At 42.0% G+C, this 22,164-nt stretch overlaps 1 protein-coding gene across 4 annotated transcripts in view; it reads left to right on the forward strand.

The window, feature by feature from the left end:
* arhgef2a (Rho/Rac guanine nucleotide exchange factor 2a) overlaps nucleotides 1-15,122 on the forward strand; it is a 91,885-nt gene extending 76,763 nt beyond the window's left edge. Inside the window, exons 19-24 of one of the 4 annotated variants that reach the window (XR_015779397.1) lie at nucleotides 1,861-1,896; nucleotides 1,987-2,037; nucleotides 3,115-3,441; nucleotides 5,192-5,354; nucleotides 10,767-12,292; nucleotides 12,517-15,122. Coding sequence is in view for 3 of the 4 variants with exons in the window: in XM_042506972.2 (XP_042362906.1) it covers nucleotides 1,861-1,896; nucleotides 1,987-2,037; nucleotides 3,115-3,441; nucleotides 5,192-5,354; nucleotides 10,767-10,795 (606 nt within the window). In the remaining variant the exon portion in view is untranslated. Of the gene's footprint in view, nucleotides 1-1,860; nucleotides 1,897-1,986; nucleotides 2,038-3,071; nucleotides 3,442-5,191; nucleotides 5,355-10,766 lie in introns of those variants that run through there. The other 3 variants (XM_042506972.2, XM_042506973.2, XM_088090031.1) reach the window with 3 other exon arrangements.
* Nucleotides 15,123-22,164: the final 7,042 nt, after the last annotated feature.

The raw sequence follows: 22,164 nt of genomic DNA on the forward strand, positions 1-22,164 counted from the left end.
TAGTTCTAATCAGTGGACTCAGGGGCTATGGCTTGCCACCAACTTTACTCTTTTTGCTCACTGCTAATATTGTTGAATTCATAAACAATATATTGTCATATTGACTACCTCACACAACTCCCCAGACAGTTTTCAGATGATTTTCAGTTACACAACATCAACTATCTGTGAGACAAACACCTTTGCAAATGGGGCAGCAGCAGCTGTTTTCAAACACAGGTATAACCAACTCAGTCACAATTCCTTGCATTCCCTTGTGAACTCTGCCCAGGAATTTGTGGTTGGCCCTTTTTAAAGTGAGATCTTGTGTAAATAAATATTTTTTGTGTCATGATTTTATTCTTTCAAATAATCTTGATCTCTTCATGATCATGGAACCCTGGCTGACACCAAATGATCATGTCCCCCTATGTGAAGCTTGCCGACCTGGTTATTGCTATTTGAACCAGCCTAGATTAACAGGCAACCTCAAATGCTCCTGAAGCCTTCCCTTTCCTAATTAAGGACCTAGCCATGCAATTTGCCTTTACAAACATTTTTTGAAAGAACGGGTCATCCTAAAGAGCTCACTGAATTCGAGCATGGTGCTGTAATAAGATGCCACAATTGCAATAAATCAGTTTGTGAAATAGATATTCGACGATCAACTGTAAGTGGTATTATTGCAAGGTGGAAGCATTTAGGAACCACAGCAACTCAGCCACGAAGTGGCACGCCATGTAAAGTTACAGAGCGGGGTCGCCGAGTGCTGAGGCCCATGGTGCGTAAAAGTCACCAACTCTCTGCTGACTAAATTACAGCAGAGTTCCAAACCTCCCGTGGCATTAACATCCAAATCTGCAGTGGGCTGGTCAATTGCATTGACTGATTGGCCCCAAATTTCACTGGTGTCATCAAGACCTGCAGACCTGAAGACATCAGCATGTCAATTGCCTCTCATACTCATTGTGCCACCGACTGGCAACAGGAAATAAGCCTGGCAAGACAATTATCTTTTAATTTACATGGAATTTTCATGGTTTGATCTACAAATGATATGCACCAAGATGATGTGGAATGTGTGTTTGCATTATCTGACTTTCACAGAAATGAACGACCACTTCAGCTGGAGTCCTACTAGTGCCCCTGACATATGTGGGGGTAGGAGGGCCTGTTCTTCGCTCCTTGCAGCTTTAATTTAGATTTGCTTTTCAATTATTTCACTTATGTTTTATGTCTTTCACCCCCCATCTTATCCTTTTTTACCTTGCACCTCGTGTTTCGCTCTTATTACTTTCTCTTTTAGTTGTGATGGCCACAGGCTGCTACCTTCTGTTATAGATTGCATCAGGCATGTACCTGCAGCTAAGATTGAATATCCATATTAACTGTTGGCTGATGCTGCTCTGGCAATGCTGCAGTTCATCCAAGGCCTCAGAAGACCAGCCCACATTCTTGAACTTCCCAAAGGCCAGTCTGCGTCTGAACAGGAAGCACAGAGATGAGAGTGTACACTTCCTCACTGTTTTTTGACAACGGTGGTGTTCAAAGCCACTGATGACCTCAAACTGTGCAGTTTCACGAGGTGCCCAGCTGTAGCTGCGTCTTTGAGCCAGCAGCAACTGACTTGCTGCATGCTGCAGCCATAAGCTGGCAGCCAGTCATTGGGACTTGACCTCTGGCAGCCCACTTTCATCATGCATGATTTAATCTAAAGTGGGTTGGAAAACACATAACACATGAACATAATAACTCTCAGTCACATCATTTCAGTTTAACTAACTTACTAATTAATGCATTGATAACTAAAGATTACATTATGTTGAAATGTAACATCATGGTGGTGATATTCTCTTGGTTTTTTTTTTTTACCATTCAAAGGGTTGCCTAAAGAGTCGAGACAAGCCACTGCTCACGGTGAGTAAAGGTTTCTTAATGTGTGTGTTTGTGTTTGTGTGTATGTGTCAAACAGATGTCAGTAATAAAAATGCTGCCTGTGTTTGACAGAGAATCTATCAGAGGCTGGTGAATCTCAGTGTATATCTTCATGCACTCCAGGTGAGTAGGTTTCTGTACATATTTAATATGCTTGTTTCATATACAACAGTTGTACAGCACACCAAGTTATACTAAATACTTTTAGTCTGTGAGTATTGGACAGTTGATGTTGTTCAGAGGTAAAAGCTAGCTTTAAAGACTTGGACAGGTGATACTGTGAGTCTGCTGGAAGGCAATATGCTGCAGGTGTTCTGTGGAGTTCAGCCAAATCTTCTCCTTACACGTCCTTATTTATTACTAAACTAATGTAACCATGCAGTTGTTTGCTCTTATCACTGTTAAAAAAAACAGATGACTGACCATGTACTGTAATGTACAGTAACAACCACAAATACTTGTGCTTTATCTTCTCTGACCTCTAGAAGTCTGCTTGGATTTTGAATTGTCACAAGTGACACATAAAAAAATAATTGTGTTGACACACAATATGCTTACCACCTCATTAAAAGGTCATCACTTGAGTACTACTCTTGTGTTATTCTATAACTTTGATAGTCAACAAATTCTATAAAACCTTATACCAACATTGTGTCAGTCTGTCTCACAATACCTTCTGGATTCTGGCCTGAAGCCCACTGGTTCTGACTTTTAATAACAGCTCACAAAAGTTTTTAAACAGAAAGAAATTGTGTTTGTTTGGGACTAATTATGATTCACATTTAGTGCTCAAATGAGTTTTTTTAGCAGCAGAATAGAGTATGTGGGGCTGTGTCAAAATAAACTACAGCATGTGTGTTTATTGTAATGAAGGAGCATATTACTAACATTAACTCACTGTTAGTATACATTTATTATGGGTTTGAGACTGCACAGGTGATTTGTAAACAATAAGAAAAAAATGATAGCAGCAGTCTTACTCTTTACAGGGTAATTACCCAAAAGATGTTTATGGCATTATGCGTTAAACAACTTCTTGATAACCCTAAACTCAGTCTGACAATTGATTGCATGAGTGTCCATCCCTCTGAGGAAGGGAATTCAATGTAACTCTTGAGGAGGCACATGTCTGATTCCATTCCTATGCCAATTTTTAGCCTATAAAGTCTTTAAAAATGGATTATCTGTCTTATCCTGGAGGGAGCTGTCATCAAACAAGACTCCATCTTGGAGCTGCTGCTACAGCCCCAGGATACTGTGGGGTCATCTGCTGAAGGAGTGTGGCGCCCTCTCTGGCAAGAAGGTGGAAATCGGGAAGCCAGTGCAGGGTCAACCATAGGGGAGCTGGCTCTCCTGCAGAGACAACACAGCCTGCTGCAGGAAGAGCTGTTGAGGCTGCGGGATGCAGAGACCCGCTTTAAGGACAGTGAGAGAGCCCGGGCAAAGCTGGAGAGGCAGGTCCGACACATGAAGGTCTGCAGTGGGGCAGCACCTGCCCCCCAGCAACTGGGGGAGCAGGCCTCTCAAGTAAGAACATTGGTATTACAATTTCACAAAGTTAGGGAACTCACAAAAGACAGATTTTAAGACAAACTCAAGAGACTGAAATCAGAATCAGAATCAATTGTATTGCCAAGTGGGTTTTCACACCAAAGAAACATTTAATATAAAATGAAGGAGTTCACAGTAAAATATTTTTAAAAAATTAAAAATACATATGTACAATATGTACAATATATCTGTCTGAAAATGGTAATAGTGAGCAGTTCATATAAGGGTAAACCAAACACTGATCAGGCAAAATGCAAAGTTATTTGTAGTATATAGCAGCTCCAGACCTTTTACCCTGTGACACCACAAATTGTAGGGTATTAGTATTAGCACTTTAGCTTTTAAATTTGTGAAAGTTGTTCATGTTTACTAATATTTTTGGACCATATAAATAACACATGAATTTTGAAGAGGGGTGTAGTTCCCCTTTAATGGCAGAGCTGAAGTCCACAAATAGGATCCTTGTGTAGGTTCCCTGAGGAGTCCAGATGCTGGAGGATGAAGCAAAGAGCCATGTTGACTGAGGTGAAACTCTAAACCATAAAAGACTGTATAAGTCAATTTTTTATAAAGCCCAAAAACGCAAATCAAAACAATGAAGCAATTAAAATGCAAGACAAAGTTAGACAGGGCAGAATAAACCACTAGGAAAAAAGAACACTGTTGGCCGAACCAAAAAAAAGGTAAAATAAGTCGAGGCAAATCAGAGCTATAGGAAAGACAGTGGTAAACTATCCCAAAAAACAACAAAAAAATATTTTTAAAAAGCAGGACTATCAAATTATTCATTTTAAAAATGAAAATTAATCTTAGAATTTCTAAAGATAATCAGGATTAATCGCATTTTAATCGCATGTTTTCAATTCCATTATTTTGCATTATAAAACAGTTTTGAAGTCCATATTAACAAGACAATACAATATTTACCAGATTGTCTTGGTTAGGAATTGAATGAAAAAACTGCATAGGACTAGCATAAAGTAGATGTGTCTGTAAATGTGCACTCTGCAGCTTCATACATTCAATTTGCAGCTCCAAACATTCAATCTGAAGCTCCAAATGTTTATTCTGCAGCACTAAATGTTTACTCTTCAGCTTCATACATTAAATCTGCCACTCCAAACAGTCAATCTGCAGCTCCAAATGTTCAATCTGCAACTCGGACTCTCAATTCACTCCATCGCACATGCTCAGTGCTGGGGTTATTTGTACCTGTTATCAGTACGTGAAAAATAATAATACACACAGGACCAGTGTTGATACATCAAAGCTCCAATCACACACACTACACATACTTCAAATAAGAATTCTGACTTCCTACAACATAGGAGACAACAGTGACCACGCACAAGAAAAGTCCGATTGCCCGGATATGACAATTAGCTTGGCTGTGTTGCAGTGTTGACCTCTTCCTTACATTTAAAGTGAAGCTACACAGAAAAGAAAGTAATGTGTGAGCTGGTAGGTGGGAGTGACTGGCCAGGTAAAAGTAGCTTGGCAAGGACTTTGCTGGTATAAATGGGAGGTAGTAATGGGAGGTTACACAGGCGTTATGTCAAAAATTTGCTGTCTTGGTTCCAAACTGAAATAGCCTTGATTATGTCGTTGTGGTGTTATCAGGGTTTATATTCCGCCAAAACATCAGTCATCAGTGAGTTCACAGTACTTGGTACCCCACATTCACTGGGTTTCTACAGACTTTTCCCCTTTTGTCTTGCTGTTTTAGTCTGCATCTTTGCAGCTGGGAAGGGAGGTCTCAACCAGAGCTGACACCCCCTGGGCCAGCCAGAAAACTGCACTCCAGTCTGATGGCCTCCAGGATGGCAGTGATTTGGAGGTAGACATGACGTCAGATGATGATGATGGAACAGTTTCTGAGAGCTCCAAAGGTCAGATTAGAGACATAGCACACAATGAGTGAATGTTATATGCATCATTTTGGTATTAGTGTCTTCAGGCAGAGATGAAAAGAGGACGAAAATATTTTACTCAAATGCTGTTGTTTTTAAGAAATGTCACTCAAGTAAAAGTAAAAATACACACCACACCCACCAACAAAACACTTTTCTATTGATGGATATTTGAAGCTTGTGTAACTGGTTCTAAATTAGTATATAAAACCGCCTTTCTCAGTATAAACTCAGTGGAAATAACTACAAAAAAGACAAAAGTCATGCAATTAAACAAAATTATCCACTAAAAAACACAAAGAGCTATGGGCGATATGTAAATGGGGTTTGCCCAGCATTCCTGTGGAGACTGTGTTTGGACAGGTTCAAGGTCATCCAGGCATTGCCTTTGATGTTTTGTGTTTTGTGAAGTGTTCTCTGTTTGTATTTGGTTCAATTGCTGTTGTTTGGCTATGTGACATTTTTGTTGCACCATGTAGTTAATTGTAATTGTAGTGTAATTGTAGTACCAAATGAATACAAGGTATAAGGTAGATTTATCTGTCTTTTTTTAACGTATGTATTATGGTTTTTAGACATACGTATGTTGTGCAGTATTGATCTAAAGAGATCTTCCTATCATATAGTTTATCTTTACCTCTTCATTGCCACAAGATACCCAATCTCACTATATTGGTGTCAGGAGTAGGATCCTAGATGGCAGCCATGATAGAAGAGATAGAAGAACTCATCACATGCCTGCATGCCACTGAGGGTGCCCATCTGAAGAGAGCGCCAGTGGTAAAGATACACTGGGGTGGAGAACCAGCCGGAGACAGAGCCAGTGACCTCCAGAGACCACCAGGGGGAGACCATTGCCAAGGGATCCAGCAGCCATTGAGGCATACTGCAGAGGACTGCTGGGTCAAGATGCAGACAACACCGATGTGGAAGAACTCTGCTGCCTTTCCTCAAACGGCAGCAAACCAATTCACTGCCCACCATGTTGACCAGCAACAGCGCCCCCCTCGATGGTCCACTTCTGGCATCAGAGGGCCCCCAGTGGGGTACAATGAAGCTGCCACATTGTAATGGTGAAGAGCCACTAGAGACTTAGTTCATCCAAGTGCAGCTGGCTGCCCAGATCAGCAGCTGGTCAGCAGAGGAGACAGCAGTGCAAGTCGCCCTGGCTCCAGAGGGCAAAGCCCTACAGATTCTCACAAACCTCCAACCACAAGAACAATTCAACTGGCCAGCTCCTGAGAGAGCAATACAGCATCGTTTTGGCCTCCGTACCTACACTGATGATGTCAGGGAAAAGCTGAACCGCCGCCAGAGGAAAGATGGGGAGAGTCTTGGCGCCTACACCATAGATCTTCGCCTTCATGTATGGCAGGGGTACCCCACCTTCGATGCTGCTGCAAAAGAAGAGCTAGTCCTCCGCGCTTTTGTGCAGGGGCTCCAACCAAAACGACTTAATGAACGCATTTGCCTGTGTGCACCAAAAAGCTTGGTTGAGGCCCTAAGTGAAGCATAGTGAGTTGAACATATTTTGGGCATAAGAGGTTGCCCTTTCAGCATGAGGCAACAAATGTGCCAAGCAGACTTAAGCGACAATGATGAAGCAACCTGCCAGGCAACCAGCACACCAGCCAGGAGAGGTGGGCAGTCCATGGAGGGATGCTACCTGTGCGGAGAGCAAGGCCACATCACAAGCCATTTCACAAGGGGAAAAACTGCCATCCACAACAGTCTCCTCTTCCCATCACAACTACAACTGCCTGGACCGGGCTTATAGACTGTATGTGGACTGCAACATTAATGGCACCCATTGCAGAGCCCTGGTGGACTGGGTCCACCATGTCGTTAATCTACTATAGGACCTTACCTGGCACCGCTGGGAATGGGAATAGAGGCCCACTATGCTCCATCTCACCATAATTATCAGCGAGTGCACCAACATTCCTCCAAGTCACTGTTGTTGAACACACAGTTGACCACAGCTAGCCACCATACAAGACGCTTGCATCACTGGGCTGGATCTTCTGGTCTGCAGCAAGCTACTCTCCATTTTATTTATTTTTTAAAAATGTATTCCTTTATTTCTCAGGGACAGTGCAATGAACATAGCAACAAGTTCAAAAACAAATCACTGATGTTGCATACAGCATTTCTAGCTTAGACTAATTTGCAACCCTAAGAATAATCTAAGCAAATAATCTAACCAAAATAAAAATAATGGATCTTAATGGATCACAACACCACAACCTGCAAGAGAGTTCCCCACACCGTCATCACCACCAGCTGGGGGGCTCTCAGCCACCAGCTGCATCTACGCCAGCACAACTACCCCCAACGCCATCCACTAAGACGAAGTAAGCCATCGATGACCTGTACCACAGGAGATGTGAGGGCCTGGAGGCTGATCAGAAACACCAGTTATGAGAGCCCCTGGACTTGTTTGCTGACATATTTGCAACCAGAGATGTGGTCTGTACACACACAAACTTGGAGCAGCATGACATTGACACCGGTGATGCGCACCCCATCTGCCTCCACCGCCGTTGTCCACCATTCACCAAGCAGGCCATGGCAGAGCAGAAGATCAAAGGGATGGTCAAGGCAGGCATCATCAAGCCCTCCACTAGCCCCTTGGGCTGCTCCAGTGGTTTTGGTCAAGAGATAAGGACAGCATCTGGTTAAGGGTGTACCCGCTGCCCCAGGTTGATGATGTCCTCAACTATATTGCAGGATCTCACTGGTTCAGCTCCCTCAACCTCCACAGCGGCTACTGGCAAATGGTGTTGGCACCTGAGGCATGGCCAAAGACCACCTTCTCCATTGACCAAGGGCTGTGACAGTTTAAGGTGATGCCCTTTGGCCTCTGCAATACCCACCTTCAAGTGCCTTATGGAGAGGGTCTTGGCTGACATACCACAGAGCCCCTGCATTGTCTACCGACACAGGGGTGATGACCCCCTCACCCCTGCTGCAGACTTGAGAGTGCACTGGCCAACCTGAGGAACATTTTTCATGCCATCCGCCAGGCCAACCTGCACCTTCACTCCAAGAAGTGTCATCTTTTCTGACGGGAGACATATTTCTTGGATCATGTCGTCAGTTCCACAGGGATGTCCACCAACCCAGCAAAGATAGCAGCAGTGAAGGAGTGGTTTCCCACTTTCATGCAGCTAAGGTCAGTACTTGGCGGGGCTCCCATGCTGGCCTATCCAGCTCTTCAGTGACCCTTAATTGTGGACACTAAATGCAAGCAATGTGGGCCTTGGTTCAGTGCTGTCCCCAAGAAGGAAAACAAAGTGAATAGTTCATCACCTGCTTCAGTCCCTGCCTCAGGTGACCAGAGAACTACTGTGTCACCCATTGGGAGCTGATGGCTGTCATCCTGGGTCTACACCACTTCTGACCATGCCTCTACAGGCAGAAGTTCATCCTGCACACCGACCAAGCATCCCTTACCTGGCTCGTCAACTTCAAGGAACCCAAGGGACAGCTAGCCCAGTGGTTGGAGATGCTGCAAGACTATAACTTTGAGATTCGCCACCAGGTTGGCTGCCTTCACACCAATGCAGATGCACTGTCTCCACACCCTTGCGAGGAAGACGAATGCCAGCACTGCCATCGCATGGAAGAACAGGAGGCGCCGATGTTGATAGCGGCAGCTCTATGGGATACCCCAGCCAGTAATGTCGACAGCCTCCCAGGAGGCAGTGATGGAGGGCCTCAGGCATTGTCCACCCCCTACAATCACAGCTTCAAAACATCAACCCAAAACAACTTTGACACGACCAGAGTGAAGACCCTGTCCTCCCCCATGTCCATTGGGTGAGGGCAGGTCAGTGACCAGCATGGCCAGCAATCTCAGCACTGGACACTGAGACCAAGGCCCTCTAACTCTCAGTGGTACACCCTCATAAGCTGTGACGGTCTTCTCTATCGCCGTTGCCAGACCCCTGGGAGGAACCGTGACATCTTCCAACTCCTCGTGCCTCACAAGTTCTCCAGCTTGCCCACGGCTCGGTGGAGGCAGGTCACTTTGGAGTCACCAAGACCCTTTATTATGTCCGGACCCGCTTCTGCTGTTGGATGTCCGTGGTATAGGGGATCTTTGGGGAGTTTTTCCTTAGTCAGGGTCTAATGTGAGGGTCTAAGGAGAGAGGGTCTAAGGACAGAAATTGACTTGACACCTCCTGAACCAGAGGTGGAGGGTGAGCTTTTAACATCTTCGAGAACGGCTCTAGAGGTGCATGAACTGACAAGACAGGCCCTCTCAGTGCTGACAGAACTGGGCCCATGACTCTCGCTGCAAAGGGCAGGACTTTGTCCCTGGTACACAGGTGTGGGTCTACAGCCCTGAGGGGAAGAGGGGTCTCTCCCCCAGACCAATGAGCCCTTGGGTGGGACCATGCACTGTTCTTGACAGACTGTCAGACATTTTGTACGGGGTGCGGCTCCTTAAGAGAAAAGAGAAACTGGGTCCATCGTGACCAGCTTGCACCATACCAATCTTTTGCTGCATCTGAGGGTGAGTCAGGGACAGGGAACCAGCCTCAGGTCTGCACCTCATCATCCAAAACTGCCAAACGGCTACTTGAGTGAGCCAAGTGACAGCATAGATTTCCCTAATACCTCAGGGACACATGGGTTGCTGGGGACAGTTAACCAGCTAGGTGGGGACTGTGTAGCGTGCTGGGGATATGTCAGGGGTTTCTTAGGATTTCCATTGAGATTGTGTTTGGGAGTGTGTTTGAACCTGTTCAAGGTCATCCAGGTACTGCCTGTTATGTTTTGTTTTGCATTAGTGCTCTCTGTGTTTCTGTTCAATTATTGGGACACTTTTATTGCACCATGAGTTGGGTCAGTCTCACGGCTGGAGATCTCCCCCCTATTTAATTGTGATACCAAATGTAATGGTGTGCACCACCACCAAAGTTCATCTTTGCCTCTTCATTTCCACAAAATACCCAATCTTGTTACAATATTTAACTTGTCCTGCTACCTTCTCATCTGTTTCATCAGTGTTTCCCAGTCCCAGCCCCCGCCGGTATGTAATGAGCGGAGCATCAGCAGAGCGGATGTAGTAATGGAGTAAATGTAGCACCAATAGCACTTATTTCATTGATCCCGCAACAGGGTCATATCATACCCACCACCACTGTTGCTTTTAGCTTTTATTTTGAACTAAATAGTATTTTATGTATAACATAATCTAATTTACTTGCTGTGCTGCCTTTCTGAGTACAGTTGATCAAATATCAATAAAATTAAAGACATCCTATAGATGTGTCACATTATAAAACAGGACCGGTTTGTTGTACTGATGGAAAATGTATATTATTAATGTAAACAGTGTTTCATTGAAACTGAAAGATACATTTTGATTTTTTTTTTCAGATCTTCAAGGTATTCCAGAGGAGATCTGATCCCCTGCATGTTTCCCCGGCACTAATGAGCTTATAACTATTGTCAATATGAACTTATTGTCTAAAACAATGAGCATGTCAACATTTTCTGCAGGTACTAATGTTTATTTAGATGCTTTGCTTTAGAGCTTTAAGTACATGGCTTGTGACAGTGGGTTGTTTTATTTTTGGTTATGCTTTAGATTGTTTGATGCTCCAATTCCATCCCCTGACCAAGGGAGTGCAAAACATATGGACACCATTAATATGTAGGTGCCTACCTGACTACATTTGGAACCCACCACAAAACCTACAGGGATCTGCCTGTGGTAATAGATAGGGTTATAGTATTGTAACCTTTGTTGTATTTCACAAAGGCTCCGCCCTCTACTGTCAAGACAGTGGGTGGAACCTAATGAAAGCAAGCCCCGCCAGGACATAACAAAGACCCAGCCACACTGATCATGACCTAATTCTTTAATTCTTTATAATCTAGGCCACTGCAGTGGAGAGGTAAGGGGCCCCAGCCCTCTTGGAGATTGACCTGCAAGCTGCGTGCATTGAGCACAACCCTCAGATACTTCACCCGTTGGTGTGACAGGGGGCTGCTCTCCTCCCAGTTGACTGGGAACACCAACATGGTTTGGTGGAAAATTATCACAGAAAGTTCCATTGATTTGGACATGATAAGGTCACTGAAAAAAAGAAGGCCCTCATGCCATGGTCACACAGAGGCTGAAGCGCCACATCCTCACATTTGCTAAAGCTACGAGTTTCCAGGGAATAGCCAAACAGTACTTTGTTGTTCTCGTAACCTATCCCCTATTAGATAAAACATAAGAAATCCCTGTTATGGAGGCACCTTGAAATAAATGTATACATCTTGTAAGCCAATGGTGGTCAATCAATTGCCCATCTGAACCAGTTCCAATAACTGTTCATTTAGCATATGGAACGTTTTGCCAGCAAATCATCAGTTTAGGATGTGGAGATCCAAAATCATGCCCTGCTGCAATGGTTTTCACCAGCGGGAAGCCCCAGCGCAGAGATATCTGGGACACTGATGTACGAGACATAGAAGAGATGCTGTAGTGACATCTGCAAATGAAGCCAAGATAACCAGAAGCAGCAGCGGAGTGCAGGCAGTGAGAGTAGGAGTCTCTGCATCATCAGTCTCAAGTTCTGGCCCACTCTCAATGCAGCAGGGCATAACACGTCTGAAGCTGAGCATGTAAGCGGAGTGAAGAGATGAGAATTCCTGCTCTTCACGCATGGAGCTGTACATTCTACCTGCTCCGAGGCAATGCAGGCCACTCCACTAGTTATCGCTCCGACTCAAATCCCTTAGTGCTCACTCAAGAAAAAGAAAATAAATTCATCTGCCTTGTATTTTAATTTTAGCTTCTTTGACTAGAGAGCGTAGGGGGTCCCTCGTCCTCCTCTTCCTCATGTTCAGAGCTGCTGCTGCTAGCCCCTGCAGACGCCTCACTATCCTCTTATTCCATGTCAGGGAGAAAGGTAAATGCTTTTATCAGGTTGCTGGCACTATCAGTCACAACCCGAATCACACACCATTACACGTTCCAGTTTTTCAGTACACTTTTGTACTTTTGGTAAATGCAATTCCAGAGTGATTTTTTTTACCAACTGAAACAATGTTGCCACATTCTTTCTCCTGAACCATATCATTTTCATCTGTTACTTTTACAATAATATTAACACCTGTATGTATGACTTCTCAGCTTCCTTGGTCAGACATGCTTCAGACACATGGTGTGAGCAGTACTGGAGTGAAATTGGAGCAGGATGGAGCAAGAGATACGGGGATGCTGCAGCTTTTTATAAAAGGTACCTGTGCTCCAGCCAAATCCTTCCACTCCTGCACCCCCCTCGCTCCCGCTCCACTCCACTCACATGCCCAGGTCTGCCAATCAGGTCTGCTGATGCTTATTCTTGGGAAATTATCAGTAAAACTCACAGGGAGTTGGCCACTGAACACTGCTGTCTGCATGGTCTGTACAGATGCACTTGAAGCAACAGTCATCAAGGTCTGGTCCAGCTATGAGGCCAGGACATGACAGGCACTGACAGGGTTTTAGAAGTGGCAACTTCGTCTTTGGAGGAAGCTGTCCAGGGTGCAATATGCCATTGCTGAGGAGGAAAAGGGTGCCTGATGGCAGGCAAGCCACCTTCCTATATATTGTGGGTTCCACATGTATTCATGTAGGCATGCCTTCATTGGCCTGCCATTTTTATTCAAATTTAGCGTGTGAATGCTTGCTTGTGATTGGAGCAGTAGTATTACCCAACTAGTCCAGTAAAGGGCAGAGCCTGTACAAGATGAAATAAACACAATCTAAAGCAATCCAATTACTCTGTAAGTTGCTCTGTAAATCCTACTTTTTCATAGCATGTAATATAAGGTTTTGTCTTTGTCAGGTCTTATGGTAGAAGTTGCAACTACTAAAAATAATGGCTGTGTAAGTTCTGAGTTTATGTTTCTTAGGTTTTTGGTTCAAGATTAACTTATTGAACATTTTACACTTAAGCAACAATACAACCATTGCCTGTTTCTGGATTTCTACATCATTATGGCTTAATCGCAGTCTGTCAATGCATGTAACAGTATGCAACTCATCTTGTCACAATATGAAAGAATCCGGGGGAAATGATGGGGATAAATTACAGGGAAAAACCAACATCAAGTTCATTAGGTGTTAAGCACCTCATACTGAACAACCTGAACACCTCCAATGTGCCTTGGCAGTGAGGGATGAATACCATTCTTTAGAAGTGATTTTGATGATGTTGGTGAAGACTGTTTTCTAACATGTCGGTCCAAATTCCATCACAGGAGTTTAACTGGGTTGAGCTCTGGTGACAGCAATTCACAAAATTTTCATACTCATCACACTATTTAGAGAGCCCCCATCCTTAAAGAGATCACTCCCATCAAGATAGGAAGAAGGTAGAAGAAGGAAAATTTATGAGTCATTTTTAAACAAAGTTTAAAAAACAAATTACATTTGTCCTTGATCCTGTTACATCTTTGAAGGATGAGTTGATTAAAATTGGCAGCTACCGTGAAAATTCAGTCCAGTTGCTTTGTCATGTTGGTGCTGATGCAGTGCATTTTTTGAATTTGCATCAGAGTCTTGTGTCCTCATGGCTCCCAACAAGGTCCACCCATCCAGTACAACAGCCTGATCCGGGATATTAGGGGTTAACCATATCTCTTTGAAGATGTTTAATATTTTCGCATGTCTATATGCACATCACTGCCTCATTGCTACTACATGGATCAAGAGATAGCTTTTATCCCCTTTCCTCTGATTTAAGGCTAAAAGCAAGTATGTCTGACATTTTTATCATCACACTGTATCAGCTGATTGTGAAAACAATGTGACAGTTCGTGCTGTCATTAGTATTTCCGGTAGTGATGAACCCTACAGAGACCCTATCAGCTGAATCTGCAGCTCCTCTTGGCTTGACAGAGCTTTGTAGTGACTTTCACCTTGTTGTTTACCTATCCAGCTGCAACTTAACTATTTTGGTTCACTCTGGACACTCTCATAGTGTTCTTTCCAGTCACAGCTATTTTCAGTGAAGGACAAACAACCCTATCACTGGCAAACAGACAAGCTGATGACCATATTCTGATATGGAGAGAGAATATTGGATTTGCATCCAACAGGTGAACATAAACACAACTCTTAAATGAATGATAAGGTTTCTCTGTCAAAATATGTAAGTGTTTGCCCTATTAAAAATTGATGATTGATGATTTGTCAGTGTCAGATTGTCTCTGATACCCCTAGGTGGCCTAAAAAGCAGCTGTTATAGGTTTAAAGGCTACATTTTTCCCCCTTTTCTTATGTTTCTCTTTAAAAAAGAAAAAAGCTTATTTCCTTCTCTCCAGAAAGCTTTACCTTCATTATGCACCATGAACAACAGATGGGATCTTTATATACATGACCACAACCCTGGGAGGCTCCTCGCTGTGTATTTGCAGAGATAATCTTATGTCCTGTCAAAGGAGGATGCAGGTGTTACTGCTACAAATACTTTGTCTTCTGCATTTAGTTTTTGTAATTCTTGTAATTGTATTATTTAATGAATAATATTATGAAAAGATTTTTACATGTGTAGATGTAATTAAGCGGTCTTAGGGTAAAAAATAATATATAATTTAAATATTTTATCAAAATATACTTATATGGTCAGCAAAGCAAGCGATATGCAGTGTTGCAAGTGACTGAAAATAACACCGATAGACAATTAAAATGTGTTTATTACTGTAAGACAGTCAAGCTGTAATGTTTGAAATAAAGTCTCAAGATGGTCAGTGGCCCTGCATGTCAAAGTCACACTTTGTTGTCCCATCATCTAACCCTACTTTCTTCTTTAAAGGTTTCATGGAAAATATTTGAAAATTAAAAATTTTTCTCCGTATCTTTTCCAAGACCTATGATAAGATTTTTTTTCTTGCCCCTCTTTCCTGACGTTTTCAAACATATTAGATTCAGACTTTATTCAAACATAATTTTATTTAAGGTTTATCAGAGCACACTATTATGAGGGTGTACCAAGTATTGAGGAAATCCACAGCAAAGAAAGCCATAAAGAATAAGACCTGATGGGAGTAGAAATACAATTAATAAAAGTAAGTAGGTTTCCTAAACTGAAAGAGACATAGCATGACATTATTTTGAATACATTCTGTCTGATAACATTTTTATGTAAAAAGAAAAAAAAGTAGTCAAACATTAAATTATATTTGGACACCAATAATAACTCATTTATGTGTGCTGATAGTTGTCAGTTTTAAAATCTGGATGGACTGTTTATGTGTTCATATTGTTTACAGCAGCCAGATGATGGTGGGCTTTCAACTGAAATAAGAGGACAGCCATTACTGGAATTCCATGGTAATAATAATAATAATAATAATAATAATAATAATAATAATAGTAATAATAATAATTATAATATTCAGGGGTTGAAGCCAGTGTGTGATGCACCCATGAATCACAACAGACTAAATTGATTTATTTTTTAAAAACAGATAAAAACAATCACTTTCTGTCCTTCAGTGGTTTCAACGGGTTACTCATCAGTCCAAAAATGTATTATAGAAGCCAAAGTAGGCTATATAAAAATCACAGCATTGTACAATTATTATCAATTTTTGAAAATAGCATTTCACAAATTTTAATTCTAATATATTTAAAGGTATTTAAACTCATTATCTACAATCTTAAGTCAAGTCATTTTTTATAGAAAACAAATGAATTTGTTAGTATGTATTTTTAGGATTATGTATCCTCCATAGTTAGTTCAAGACTCGTTGTCTACCCAAGTAAAAAGCTACCCATGTATAGTGAAGCCTTAGTGACTGTAAGTTGACCATCGATACCTGAGATGGACCAGTGCCAGCAAATTTAGTAACACAAACACATTTCTCACTACTCAGAAGAACCTTAGTTCCTGACATGTTATAATTTGATCCCAACCATCTACGTCATGACTGCATAAATACCACTGCCTGTTCTCTGTTCGTTGTCGAACAGCCACTTGCATGTTTCCTTTGTTCCTGTGTCGGCCCAAGTGCTCATAATAAACGTTTCCTGATTTAAGCTTCAACCGGTGTTTCTGCTCTTTAATTCCACCACAAAATACCATCCTATCAGAATTCAAAGACTAAAATAAATCAAATGATACATATTACAAATTAGTTATTTCCATTAGATTTCCTTACTAATACCATGCATATTCTGCTAAATACAATGGGTCTCATCCATGATATGTTAGTAAATCTCTTAACAGATTTCCACGTGAAACACTTTTGTACTACAAACCTACATGGATTCATGACCACTGAAAGAAACTGTGAGTTGATCGTAGGCAAGTGTGTATGTTCATGAAAGCCAATCAGCTGTAAATTGACAGTGTATTCCCGCTAGTCAGTAAGAGGGCCAGAGTGGGACTTACTTTCAGCCCAGGATTTTCTTAGGTCAGACCAGCTCACTTTTAGTTCACAACCTTTCATACTGGAGATATATAATTTTAGCCTTCCTAGGCACTATTTGCTACAACCTTGTTATTCATAGTGTCTTTTAATTAAAAATTCAATTTTCCAATTCAACGCAAATAAGTTCAGTTCTCCCGTCCTTACAGTTTTTTGTTTTTTTTTTGTATATCTTTCAGTCAAGTCAATTTATTTACATAGCGCAAAATCTTTTTTGGGGGATTTTCATGCAGAACAGGTTTAGACTGCTCTCTATTACATGACCCCCGGGAGGGGCCACCAGGGGGCTGCGGGGACTTTTGAGGGAAAAAATGGGGAATATTGAGAAAAAAGATAAAATAACAATATTATTTGTGACAAAGACTTTTATATGTATTTGTAGATGATTTTAATCACTGCATATCAGAATCTGTGTCTTTTGAGGCCAATCTTTCATTTCTTATTTTAAAAATAACAATTGAATGAATAACAAAAGAGAAAAATTCTAAAAAAACAAAACAAAACACGTTTACTGTTCATACTACTGTTGAATATTATAGAATATTAGGTCAGAAACAACAAGGACTGTTTGTAACAGAAGAAAGACACACTGAATGTCAGTTTCAAGTCAGTTTTATTTATATAGCCCATTATCACAAAACATGGTTTGCCTCAGAGGGCTTAACAGTGTACGACATCCCTCTGCCCTTAGACCCTCACATCACCCAAGGAAAAACTCCCCAAAAAGAACCCCTGTAACGGGGAAAAAAAAAAAGAGGAAGAAACCTCAGGAAGAGCGGTAGAGGATAGTGAGGGATCCCTCTTCCAGGACGGACAGACGAGCAATAGATGTCGTAAATAGCAAGTGAAATACAATCATGGCAAAAAAGGAAAGAGAAAGAGAGGGGGAGAGGGGAGAGAGGAGGGGGGGGGCACAGAACAATAGAAACAGATGCATGTCATATTACAATAATGGTAGGTGTGAAATTAGTAATTGCTCTCTATGATGATGTTGATAGAGATGATAACAGTCTCATGCATATGTGAAAGGGAGTTGTCCAAAAGGCAAGATCACGGCATCGGCGCAACCAGGACCAGACCACGATCAGGGCGAGCGGGGGGCACAGAATCAGTACAGCCACAGCACGAGCACAACCAAAGGCAGGGTCGCAGCATCAGCACAGCAATCACCACGGTCAGGCACAGTCAAGGTTACGGCCAGGATCCAGGGAAACTAGGAAACAAGGGAGCAGGAGCGCTCCCGAGAGGCAACGGGATTAGCGTAGTGCAGTTCAACAGACCCAGGCTCTGTAATTGCGAGCCCCAGGTGGTGAATGCAATGAATGAATAACAAAATAAAATAAGAAAAAAAAATTAAAGCTGCAAATAACGTTGAACGGGCCCTCACACCTACACGCTCGTTGGGGCTACTAGCAGGACCCTGATTGATGCGGTTGTGTCCCCTGAGAAAAGGGAATACCGTACACAGCAGTGAAGTAGTGTTTTCTACATGTAGTGCTGGAGCTAGATACGGGTCAAGTTGCTTTAGGACATGTGTGTGTGTGTGTGTGTGTGTGTATGTGTTAGGGACAGCCAGAGCTGCAGCTGTAAGAAGTGTCAAAAAGGGGAGGAGCCAGCCTGTATGATGATGCCTGGGCTGCTCATGGATGTATTATGAGGAAGTCTGGATACAGCCGTGGGGGTGGGGCCTCAATTATTCCTATGAGAGCTGCTCATTGGCTCGTGAAAGAAGAAAAGTGTATAATACCCAGATCTACTGGCCCATAGAGCATGCGTAGAAGTGATTAACGCCAGCTGAACGTGGCAGATTGTGGCCGAGTGTACCCGAGCATTGTCTCCAACTCACTGGCTCGCTCACACAAGTTACCCGAATTGAGTGCTCGAGGCGAACAGCGCTCTGTCATGAGCATTCCTCTCGTAGAAGCTTAGCTTATTAGCAACAGCAGCTAGCCAGTGGTATAATGACAGCAGTGCTGTCGGTTTTAATATTTACGTAATAATCAGATAATGGTGTATTTATCGCTCACACACACACACACATACATGCAACTTATCAGTGAATCATATCGTAATCACAAGCGGAGAAATTTATTTAACAGAATCAAATGTTGTGCCCACAAAAATATACTAAAAGGTGGTGCCTTGTAATATTGCCCGTGTATTAATACACAGCTCAACTTTAAGTACATACTACGATACTATGTTCAGTACCTTTTAGTAACTGTCACTATTGCTCCGCGCTCCTCACTGATGACCGGTAGTTTGAATACAAACAGACTGTATATACTGTCTCTGATACAGACACGTTAAGACGTCCATATGACAGGCTTTACAGCCAACAGCGTATGGATGTGTTGTAAGATGGTAAAAATGATGAATTATAATTAAAAAATATCCATTACTACGGCTAGCACGAAGCCTGTGTTGTGTCAGGGACTCCGAGAGTTACACGCGCGCTCACGCGGTAGAGTCCCATGGGTCCTGTGCGCGTTCATTTTATGTCTAGACATAAAATAAATACCAAATTCCAAATCTTGATTTGGGAAATAGGACTCTTTAGGACTTTATTATTATATATATTTTTAATATATTATATATATTTTATATTAATATATTTAAATTCTATAGAACATGTCTTGAAAAAAAAATGATCCAGTGATTTAAGGAGGTCTCTTTCCCAATGTTAACAAATGGGAAAAGTCTTTCTGGGCCAGTGTGCATCATGTGACGCTGTAGTTCCACTATCAGCCACTATGTAAATTTTGCTTCAGAGGGTGGCGCACTTCCTGGGGGCTTGGGGCTGCTTGTGAGCTGTAACCCCATATTTCCACCTGTTGCATGTGCGTTGCATTATGGCTCCGCTGCTGTTTTGCTCCGTCAATCCCCACAAATTGCGTTTTGAGTCCGGCATGGCGCAAAACTGCTGGATCAGCTGGAGTGGCGAGACCGAGGAGTTCTTGCAGTAATTACAGAATCATGCGCATTACATCAGCACAGAAGAAAAAGTAATAACTCCGTTCAGTTCGCTGATTAATTATCGTGATGCCAATTCACTCCCATAATTCCCAATAAATTGCTCCTTGCCATTTCCTTTCTATGGTTGTCCTAATAAAAGGATGTGTGGTGTCATAAATAATTTTATGGTTTTCAACCTCCATAATTGACTTCTCTTCCACGTTGCCAGTAATGACCTCCCAAAACCTGACTCCAGGCCTTGATTTGACGTTTTGACGTTTTATTACGGAAACACAGAGTGTTTTATTCTGAAAATTAACCCGATGTTTTAATGTTGTATCACTGTCTGATTTCCTGTCTGCTCTGTGTTCAATTCGGCCAAATTTATGTGGAGTGATCCAGCGTCCGGCAAAAATAGGAGGCTTGCATCTGTCTAAGGCTTTTATTGTTAGAGGCAGGAACGGAAGAAGTGCAGCTACTGCACTGACGCTGTCATTGTGAGAGCCAAAAAGAGTTTGCTGTGCTGGTTCAAACTACGGGGCCTCTGTCTTAATATCTCATAACCTTCATCAGTATGCACAAAGCATTAGCTCCCAGCAGACCAGTGGGTGGTGATAGTTTAGTGATCAGCTTTTGTCTCATGCTGTCAACAGAGCCACAGAACAAGTAGCACTTGAGACAGCTCCGCGCACCGCACAGGTGACAGAGAGACAGGTACAGGAACAGCGGCACAGAGCAGCAATGCCATGCGTCCATTTAAATGCAACAAAGATTCTCTGAAGAGTTTAATACGTGACTATTTTGGCAGAAATATTTACCTGTCAGTGTGATTAATAACCTCCAGAGATTTTATCACATTTGGTGCTCGGCGGGTGTTTTTTTGGGACCCGGCCCTCAATTTTTACCGTGATTTCAATATGCTCCATTACGTCTGTAAAAGGCTCATATCGGTAAATTAGAAAATCGGTTGGGCTGTACTAGAAATGGGAAAAGTTTGCCCAAAATTTTAAAAACGATTAAAATTGTTTGTTTCCTGTTGGGTTTATTCCAAAGTTTCGAAGCTCTAGGTTAAACGGTCCTGTTTTGTGGAAATTTTCGAGGGGGCACTACAGACCCTACTTGGCACATCAAAGCAATAAAAGATCATATCAAACATCACATTTTAGGAATTTTTGATGTGTATTCCATGTTTTGTGAGATTTTAAGCATTATTAGCACCTCAAACACAACTTCCTTTGTTACGGCGAAGAATGCGTCAGCATGGCAACAACATTTGATGAAATCTAAAACGGCTCACAATTTAACATCACCAACTTTAGGAAATACTGGTGTCCAAATGTCAATCAGATTAAATCTGTAGGAGAAGTGGGTTAAGATACAAAAGCTAAAATTACCAAAAATATGAAAATAAAATTTCAAATAGCGGACTTCCTATTGGGTTAAGGGCATGGCTCCAAGAGGCTCTTTTGTAGGTCTTGGAGTGTTACACATGCCTCCCAAGTTTTGTAGCTCTAGGTTAAAGGGTCCGCGGGGGCTGCTTTGTTGAATTTTGTAGGGGGCGCAATAGAGCACATTTTGGCAAATCAATGCCAAAAAAATCATATCACAATTAAGGACTTTTGATTTGTCTTGCCACATTTGGTGAGTTTTGGTGCATGCCTTGCCTGCCAAAAACTTTTATGGTGAATAATGCGTCACCACGACAACAGCATTTGATGAAAACTCAAAATCTTAATTTATATGTACCATGAAGGTCTTTGTGGTATTCAGAGTGAATTTGAGGTTGCTTCTATAGCTCAAAGTATACAGGGGAAAAATCAAAGTGTAAAAAACTTCCTGTTACCACTAGGTGGCACTATAACTGATTCAAAATTGTACTGCAAATGTCTTCAGGTCTGGACTCTCATCAAATTTTGTAAAAATCTGGCCACCCGTGGTCAAGTCATGCCAATTTTTGTCACAACACCAAAATTTGCCATGGTGTCATGGGAATGCCATTCAACGAAAACTCACAATTTTCATTTTAAAGCATCATCAACTTCTTCAGGATTTTTGACACAATGTTGAGATCATTGAAGTGAACCTACTAGGAGCTGTAACCTCTTAGTTTTAAACGTTGCCTTTTCTTTTTTCTTGCCATTTCTGTCCTTTTCTTTCTGTCACTTAAAAATGTCAAATAGATATAAATCTCAGTGCGGGACCCTCATCAAGCATGTAAAGTTTGGGGCAGATTGGATCATGTACAGCTTCTTTAACCCGGAAAACCTTTCGACAAAAACAAAAAACTCTCCACATCTGAAGGTGGGATTTACTCAGTTTAAAGTCAATCTGTTAAAATCTGTAGGACAAATTGGTTAAATTCCAACACCAGAAATAAAAAAATGACATTTCAATTAAAAATGGCCGA

The sequence above is a fragment of the Plectropomus leopardus genome, chromosome 17 (assembly GCF_026936395.1).
Source record: "Plectropomus leopardus strain MGB_pleo_1.0 chromosome 17, ASM2693639v1, whole genome shotgun sequence".
NCBI classification, from domain to species: Eukaryota; Metazoa; Chordata; class Actinopteri; order Perciformes; family Serranidae; genus Plectropomus; species Plectropomus leopardus.